The sequence below is a fragment of the Manduca sexta genome, unplaced genomic scaffold (genome assembly GCF_014839805.1).
Source record: "Manduca sexta isolate Smith_Timp_Sample1 unplaced genomic scaffold, JHU_Msex_v1.0 HiC_scaffold_3140, whole genome shotgun sequence".
Lineage (NCBI taxonomy): Eukaryota > Metazoa > Arthropoda > Insecta > Lepidoptera > Sphingidae > Manduca > Manduca sexta.
In genome coordinates, this window is record NW_023594176.1 from 923 (window position 1) to 9,669 (window position 8,747).

At 31.3% G+C, this 8,747-nt stretch overlaps 2 protein-coding genes and 1 pseudogene across 2 annotated transcripts; 1 reads left to right on the plus strand and 2 right to left on the minus strand.

Annotated features, from left to right (window-relative positions):
• Positions 1–816: 816 nt before the first annotated feature.
• On the minus strand, positions 817–1,615 carry LOC119192771. Its single transcript, XM_037446533.1, has 2 exons — positions 1,201–1,615; positions 817–1,022 (listed from the first exon to the last, which is right to left on the minus strand). The coding sequence occupies exons 1-2, from the start codon at positions 1,552–1,554 to the stop codon at positions 1,017–1,019; spliced, it is 360 nt and encodes a 119-aa protein (XP_037302430.1). The 5' UTR covers positions 1,555–1,615; the 3' UTR covers positions 817–1,016.
• A 400-nt stretch (positions 1,616–2,015) lies between these two features.
• LOC119192770 lies at positions 2,016–5,008 on the minus strand (annotated as a pseudogene).
• A 1,767-nt stretch (positions 5,009–6,775) lies between these two features.
• On the plus strand, positions 6,776–8,218 carry LOC119188387 (ER membrane protein complex subunit 6-like). Its single transcript, XM_030181011.2, has 2 exons — positions 6,776–7,038; positions 7,538–8,218. Exons 1-2 carry the CDS (start codon positions 6,912–6,914, stop codon positions 7,747–7,749), a joined length of 339 nt encoding a protein of 112 aa, XP_030036871.2. The 5' UTR covers positions 6,776–6,911; the 3' UTR covers positions 7,750–8,218.
• Positions 8,219–8,747: the final 529 nt, after the last annotated feature.

Consider the following 8,747-nt stretch of genomic DNA (forward strand, 5'->3'; position numbering starts at 1 on the left):
GTATCGCTTACAGGTTCCGATAGAAAAGGCATGCTGTGCTCTAATGCTAATGTGTTTGAAGTACTGTCGCTTTTTTCTAATTCTGTTGAACTATTTTCCATATTCGCAACCGTGTCAATCCCCATTGAAATATTATCATTATTTAAAATAGTAACTGATTGTGGAATTTCCACTTCGTTATTATTCACTACTATATTGTCAATATTGATTGGGGGTACTTCTTTCGTAGTTTTTTCCTCTGAAATTTGGTTCTCTATTACAACTACAGGCATGTTAGAAGTAATTTCATGAAATATCTCACTATTAATTGAAACAATTCTTTCTGAATGTCGTTTTCTTTCATAACTATCCATACCTTTATATCTTTCAAGAGGTTTTTTAGTTTTACGATTAGAACTTTTCTTTCTTACAGGCTCGTCCAGACCTTTGACAAAATTTGAATGATCTATATTATCAGACTTCTTTAGATCTGTTTTTGTACTCTGTTCATATAACCAACTTTTATGTAAATAAGCAACAATTTCATCATAACTAAGTTCTGGATGCTCATCGATTAAAGCATCACGGCTGGTTTCCAAGTATTTAATAAATTCTGGATCCTCGAATTTGTGAGTTTTTAGATTCTTTATTACGTTTCAATTGCAGTCTGTGTCTGGTTTTACTAACTAATGTTAGGCTATCTTCTGAACTAACCGACGCAGTATCAAAATCCCCATCCTTAAAATCAGAATCAGATTCGTGATATCCATTTTCATTAATATGGTTGGAGATTGTAGTAATTTTATTGGCAAGATGCTCTTCATTACTATTGGCATCTATTTCACTTAAATTGTCATTAAGATGACTACTTTTAATATTCAAATTACTTAAATTTACATCATAATTATCTATAATATGTTGCTTTTCTAAAGAACTTTTACTAATATCAATGGAGACCTCTGATTTATTACTTATTGCATTGTTAACGCCATTCTTATCTTCCAAAGTGGTATAAACTTCATGGTCATTTTGATTGATTAAATCTGAAACAGAATCTTCATTTTTATTAGGAAATTCTGCAACTGTATCATTATCAGAGGAAGTATTTACTGTGCTTTCTTGATCTGACTGGCTGTCTTCGGAAATTAATATGTTTTCCTTTGCTTTGTTTCCATCTTCATGAAAAGATTTATTAAAATTAATATAACTTTGAAAACTTACATCATTATTATCAGAAGTAGTAATTTTATGTGCTTCTATCATCAAACTTTCACCGACTACGCCATTTTGAATCGAGTCTTCTAATTCAGCCACAGTTATAAAAGTATCATTCGTACTTGTGTCTTTCTCGATACTGTCTTTAATAGATTTTTCATCGTGGTCTCTTTCGCTGTTATTAGAAGTGTGCGTCATTTCTTTAATATCATCCTCGTCAATGCTCAGTTCAGAAATGGAATTTTCCATATTATTTGAATGTATGGTAGAACCTAAATTGAATTCAGTACCCAGTTGTAAACTTAAACTATGTATTGATTCTTTCTTTCCACTTCCTTGATTTCCATTCATATTCATCATGTCAATATCTACTTTATTTGAAATGTCAGTATATGTACTATCAATACTGTCGTCAGTATAATTAAAATCTTTATTATGATCAACATGTTTTCACCTGATTGTAATTGATCTATATTGCATGATTGAAGACTCATTATGCTGTCATCAGAACTAGTACTAAAACAACCATTACTATTTTTATCGTTTTTTCCCCGTCGCTGTTGTATACAACTGAAGAATCAGTTTGACTTTGAGAATCAATATCAGAAGTCTCTGTTTCAGTACTCTTTTCTGTGGAGAAACAACTATCTTGAGTATCTGAAGTAGAATCTACATCCATGTTAGTAATTTCACTAAATGGAGCGTTAATTGTTTCATTTAAGGATGCATTGTCTATTTCAGAGTCTGTTATAGAATTTCTTTCACTGCCAAGTACAATTTCATTAGCAATTACAGAGCCTGTTTCTAAAATATCATCTTCATATTTTACATCAATATGTTTTTTTCTTTGTCGTCTTCTAGGGATTCAAGTTTTGCTGAAACTATGTTAGTATCATTTACATCATTTTCATTTACTATAGAGTTATTTACATCAACGCCCACATCATTTGGCACAAACTTGCTATAATCATGTTCATTTTGGAACGGTAATAAGTTTTGAGATTCATATGTAGATCTTCTCAGACTGTAATGCTTTGAGAAATCTTTGGAAGACACTGTTTTCTTCTTTTTACTGTTCTCTTGTTTACTCATACTTTTATTGTCTCTCATAGAAATGGAAGGCTTCGTGTAAGTTTTTTCTGGAGTTTTAGATTTCGCTTTCTGTAGCCATCTATCCATATGGGACTGTCTCTGAATTTTAGTTATACCGGTTTTGGCAGCCATATTGTCGAGACACGCTGTTACTACTTCAGACACATCTAGCGATTTGTTTCTCATTTTATTTCGAGACCTATCACTGTCGTCAGTTTTACCGTCATCTTCTGAAAACAAAGTGTCGTAAAGGCTCTCGCTTAAAGAGACGTCACTGTCAGTTCTAGTAATTTTACCACTTTTTTGAGTTTTTGGTGTAGTTTTTTGAGATCTGGCTTTTTCTAGCATGTCATTGAGTATATCAATCCTTAATCGCTTTGGCTCTTTGAATAAAGTTTCTGCTTCATGCACAGACATGTTCCATAATGATTGTTTCTTTTCAGATATGAAAAATGCAGCATACAGTCTCGGATCTCTTTTCTTATCCTGAAAATGTACAATTTATTTACTTGTGTATAAATAATGGTAAAACCTCGAGAAATATTCAAATGCTAATGCAAATTACTCAGATATAGAAATGAATAAGTGATGTGCACATACCTCTGGAGTAAACTTTTCTCTTGCAGATTCAAACTCAGCGAGTCCCATGAATTTCTTTAGCATATTGTCTACGATCCAGCCGCGACGTCCGTTATCGCCGAAAAATGTTACATGTATTATATCTCTCTCAATGCGTCCAAACACTAAAACATAAACTTATGCTTTTATCCTATTTATACACAAAATTGTTCAAATTAATAAATCATGATGAAAACATTACCATCTTACCAATAATCATACTTAATTGCTGTTTTAACCAAACAAATGTCAGTAACTGTTGTGTATTACTTAAATAATTTTAGAGTCAAAAACAGGACTTAAATTATATTAAATCAATCATATTATGGGAATGCATAATATATTATTAGTAGTAAATACCCAAACTACAATAATTTATGAGAAACTAAAAAGATTCTGAAACAGTTTTTATGAAAACAGTTTTCTATTTCTTTGATGTTTAATGTGGTGTTTACTTCATAACAATTGAATGAAAAAAATCCTTGACATAAAAATAGACCACATATTCATAGAAAACTATCAGATTGCTATATACTATATATTTTATATATTATGCTTGTTGTTTACAGATTAAAATACACAAAGTCTTGTGAATTAATACTTATTGTATAATACAAATAAATTGTATTACATGAAATTATAGATAATTTAACTTACACTTCTTTTTAACAAATATACCATTAGAAGGGTCTCGAGTAACTATACATGGCCAAAATGGGTATGTTCCCCATACGGGCCCATGCAAGGTCCCCAACTTGGTACAAACATTTAGCCTCTAACTCAAACAAGTCATTTTTTGATAAAACCTTTTCTTTATTTTCCTTTTTCTTCTTCTTATTATCAAAATCTAATGCTTTTACCACTGACAAATTGTCAATATGCCCATTAGGATGCTTTCCCTTTGAACTCATGTTGAATTTCTCCGAGGACCTTTCCAATATATTACTTATATGGCTATTACTTGATTTCTGTGCACTTTTTGTTGGTGAAAATATATTCTTTATTAACATTACAGTCTCCTCAGGATCTCTGTTTTGTATTAAATCTTTCCTTATATATATTTTGGGAAGTTTTTTTCCAGGAGAAGGTTTAAATGTCTCCTCAGACCCAAATCTACTTAATGATATGTTCTCTTGATAAATGTTCTCAATTTGACTGTCCAAATATAGTTCCATAGGTGGTTTTTTTGGCGATTCCAAACTGATTGGTGAGTTTGATGCATGCATCTTATATACTGGAGATTGGACTTTAACAGGTGACTTTTCGGTACTGAACTTTTCAATACCTCCAGCATGATTTTTCTAGAATCACTGAATTCAGATTCAGTTTTAAGCCGTCTCGCCCTACCGTATCTACTTGTACTGGTACCCTCCCCATTGGAGACCGGGGATGTGACTCTAGCTGTCAAATTTGTTTCAAGTTCTCGTTCAACAAGGGATCTCTTTTTGGATTTTAGCCGAAGTGTTGTCGGGCTGTCAAGTTTTGTAATGTCCTCAGCACTCATATTATCTTCAGAATCGTCCATTATGATGTGTATAAGTTTATTCGCGACCTTTAATACACCTCTGACGTAACTCAGTAAAACATTATACGCCGATTTTAAATTTCCATATATTTTTTAAAATTCAATATTTTCTTCTAGTAAACAAAATGAAATTTGTGGCCTTGATGTCCTATTCACGTATTACGACCATCAAAACCCGTCTTGGTTGGTTTTCTGAAACAAAAGAATCAAAATGAAGTTTCGTTTCTAAAGCCATATAGGTTAATCTCAAATGTAAATAAAAATATAAAAAATTGTCGCATAAAATAAGCTTTATTATGAATTAAATGATAAATTATTGTCTCACGCATGTATTGTGCTAATTTGTGTCGTCAAATAACGCGATTCATAGTCAGCATACCGTGCGATAGGCGGTCCCACTGCCAATCTGCAGACATACTTCAACGAAAACTTAAATTCATTTATTTCACAACACCTACGATGCCTTTGAGAAATAAAACACTAGTTTCGTAAAGAACAAACGTTATAGTTGCATAAAATTTGCTTAAATACCATAGCGCACAAATATCGCAGAAGCAAAGTCTTAATTTCTTACGAAAATGGAACTCACTGTACAATCAGGCACGCGCCATCATCATTTCTTGTATAGTTCCACACATAATTCCACAGTTGATTGCATTTCAGATTATTTTAAAATATGCGGTTGCTATTAATGTCACAATTAAAACAATACACCAGGTTTATTCTTAAATATTTTCAGAATTTCAAAAGAAAATAAAATCAACCACATATAAACGACGCGCACCGTACCGCGAAAACACACGAATAGAGCTCGGTGTATGTGTGTGAAAATGGGTAGCCAATATTTGTGTCTATACACACACATAGGAACGTTCTCACACAGTTCAATGGCTTTGTTTTTATCACTCCGATTGTACACACTCGGCGAACACCTTACCTTTTTGTGCCTAAAGAGCATACAATTTACTATGGAATTTGTGACAGCTGGATTGTACTTGCCCAAAGGCAAAGAATATTATAAAATTCAAGTAAGGGGTATTAATTATATAAGACTTGGTATTATCTAATAAAATGCTCACTAGACTAGAATATCTCCAGGTACCGGCAGCGTATATTTTTATACAGTACCAAAAAGAAGAAGGTTCTCAATACAATGCATATAGTTTCGATAAACCATTATTGCTAAATATCATTATTTTATTCAAATTTGCATTTAGTTCAAAAATTAAATAACCCACATAATCGTACCTCTATAAATCTGAGATTATACCTACATAAATTCTGTCAGGCCCAGTAGATCTTAGTTATTTCCCGTATTATTTTGTTTATGGTAGATTAAATAAGTGCTTGTAAGCCCATATTTATTCTCGAGGATCCGTTCCACGTATTACCTTTATAATAAATATTATTATCATATACCTATTGATTTTTTAGATGCTTATCTTGATAATTAAAACAATTATAATGATTTCTTAAGTTTATGTGAATATAAGACATTGAAATAAAACTATTTTGCGGATTTTGTCACGATTATTATCTACACAATAATTTTATTTCAAAATCCGCAAAATATTTTCATTTGAATGTAAAGGAACTGTATTCTCATATCGACAACAAATAAAACGTAAGGCTATAGCATAGAGAATAATTATAATGTATATGGGCGACACAAAACAAGATAAGGCAAAAAGACTATAAACACATTAGAGCTTTTAAAATAGCGTTTCGCAATATTTCGACGAGCATGTACAAACGGCATAACAACTTTTGTTTTACACAATAACATCGTTACATTTGGTGAAATTCAAATGTTTGTGCTTTGTATTCACAGTCCCATGAGGGTTCCATATCCGTTGTAAATAATTAACTGATAATAATTTTTACTTTAATGGAAAGGAAGCACGAAGCTTCTTGAAAGGAAAGGTCATGTAAATCCTACTTCCTTTTCCTCCTACTTTCCTTTCCTTTTAGGTCCCGAATTTTCCCAAAACACTTGGCAACATTATTTTCTAATTTCTTGCTGTTATTTGTCACCTGTCAATGACAAAACGTAGGTAATGGTTATTTATATTCTCTTTGATGATAGTCGCTAACCTTTGCGGCGACCATTACATTCGTCTTAGTGGATAATCCTAAAACTCATGGTTATCACAACAGTGAGTGGAAGGAAGACGAAAATCCGCAGTATAAACATTTTGTAATAGAATAAATCTATTTCCAGCTAAAATTTGTGTAATTGTTAAGTCAAAAAAGCTCACTGGAAAATCAGGCTATTAGTGGTTTATGGACATTTATTGCAAGTTCGGCAAAAAGGGTTGGCAATACTATTGCCGACTGCTGTCAAGCATCAATTGTCAGTTGTTACTTGTCAAAGTAGATCGCCAGCCATTTGCCATTTGCAGTGCTGTAAATAATCGAAATTATTATCAAAATATAATCTTAAAATTTTATTGTATTATCAAAATAATAAATACATATTCCAATGTCCTCACTGAAAGCAAAAGATAAGTCAGAGCCAGTGGCATATAGCGAAGCAGCTTTAAGAAACAATGCAGTGGTTGTGGAATATTGTAGAACTTCGATGGCTGCGTTGTCAGGTTCTACTGCAGGTAAAATTTTATAGCACATTTCGTATATTAGAACGAATTAGAATAATGTTTGGGAATCACTGCCATGTTGGCTGTAACATATGTCCTGAATACAACAAATTTTTCCTACGTAAAGTGAAATACATTTATAGGTTAAAAAGGGAATGACCAAAGTTGTAGCATTTGTCTTAATTATACCTCTATTATTATAAAAGTATTATATATTCATTTGTTATAATTAGATATATTACTAATAATCTAACATTCTAAACAAAAATGTAAATCAATACTGTATTTTAAATATTGATAATATTTTTTCTTAATTTCATATATATTTCGATGCACGATTTTTAAAAATAATGATTATCTTTATACACAATATGTATACATTATTATTATTATACTATGAAACATTGCAAGATGCCATATTGAATATTTGGTCATAATATTATACTCAATAATTTTATAACATATAATGAAGTATCCAAAATTACAACAGTAATTCTTTTTCATTTTTCAGGAGTGCTCGGCCTTACCGGTATCTATGGGTTTGCATTCTACGTATTTGCAGTGGTCATCCTTTGGGTGATGTTCATGTTGAAATCAGGTTCCAATTGGAGTAAATATTATGTGTCAAGACAAAGCTTATTGACAAATGGATTCTTGAGACTCTATTTACCTATGTACTATTCTGGACATTTATATATGGGATGGTGCATGTATATTAGCTGAAATAAATAATAATTTGTATTTATAAAGGATGAATTTCATCATCAAATATTTTAATGTAATTACCGAATGGAAAGGGTCATGAAATATTACTGAAACAATATTCCATTAAATTTAAATTGTTAGCCATCAATCGTTACTATGAAAATTCATGAAATATTTCATTGTTTGATGAATAAGGAATAGTGGATGAGTTGTGATATAATATTAGTTATTCCTTTATCTGTATTCAAAGTAGATTAAATAATACTTCAAGACAATGTGCATCTTTTAAAGATTTCTGTTACAAATATTTTAAGTTATAGCTGCAAGTAAATTGATGGCGAATTATGTTTTAATGTAATAGCATATTGACTTGGTGAGAGTGGAACAGATTGTTAATAAAAAACTACAAAATGTCAAAATTAATACACATTATAAGAATTTAAAAAAAACACCCAATGGGATAGTTATTTATTAGCGCCAACATTTTATTAGTAATTGCAATGTTATGAATTATTTTGCCATTAAATGATTATTCACGTAAAGATATAAAATATATTTTAAAAATGTCCTTGGTTGAGTTTGTTTACATACCATGGGTTTTATCGCATGGGGAGACCCAATTCTTATCACCTAGAGCATTGCAGCTCATTTCAGCACAGGAAAAAAAGCCAAGCACTTTTATTTTTGTCATTTTGCGCTCTTAAATATGTCGTCCTGTGCGGACGCCCCAACAGCTCCTATTAAGCCACTGGGTTGCATATCCTGGTATTAAACCAAAGATTTTGGTCTAAAAATATGTTTCACTCTCACCAAACTGGCATTCATTTTGTCAATGTTAATTTTAAGGCATTTAAACATATTTATTGTGTTATTTGAATAAGAAACCATATCATAAGGTCCTATGTTGATGAGTGACAAAAAATGTGTTTTGTTATGTGAATGGGTTATAATATATTGTTTGAATAACTTTTAGTATTTTTGTTGATAATCACCTTATAAATTACATTAAATAGTAT

What these genes read in the sequence shown, in the direction of transcription:
- LOC119192771 (XM_037446533.1), bottom strand. Translation starts at nt 1,554, where the DNA reads ATGATGAATATGAATGGAAATCAAGGAAGTGGAAAGAAAGAATCAATA.
- LOC119188387 (XM_030181011.2), top strand. Translation starts at nt 6,912, where the DNA reads ATGTCCTCACTGAAAGCAAAAGATAAGTCAGAGCCAGTGGCATATAGC. An exon ending in GTTGTCAGGTTCTACTGCAG is followed by an intron (nt 7,039 to 7,537) that starts GTAAAATTTTAT and finishes TTCATTTTTCAG; the next exon opens with GAGTGCTCGGCCTTACCGGT.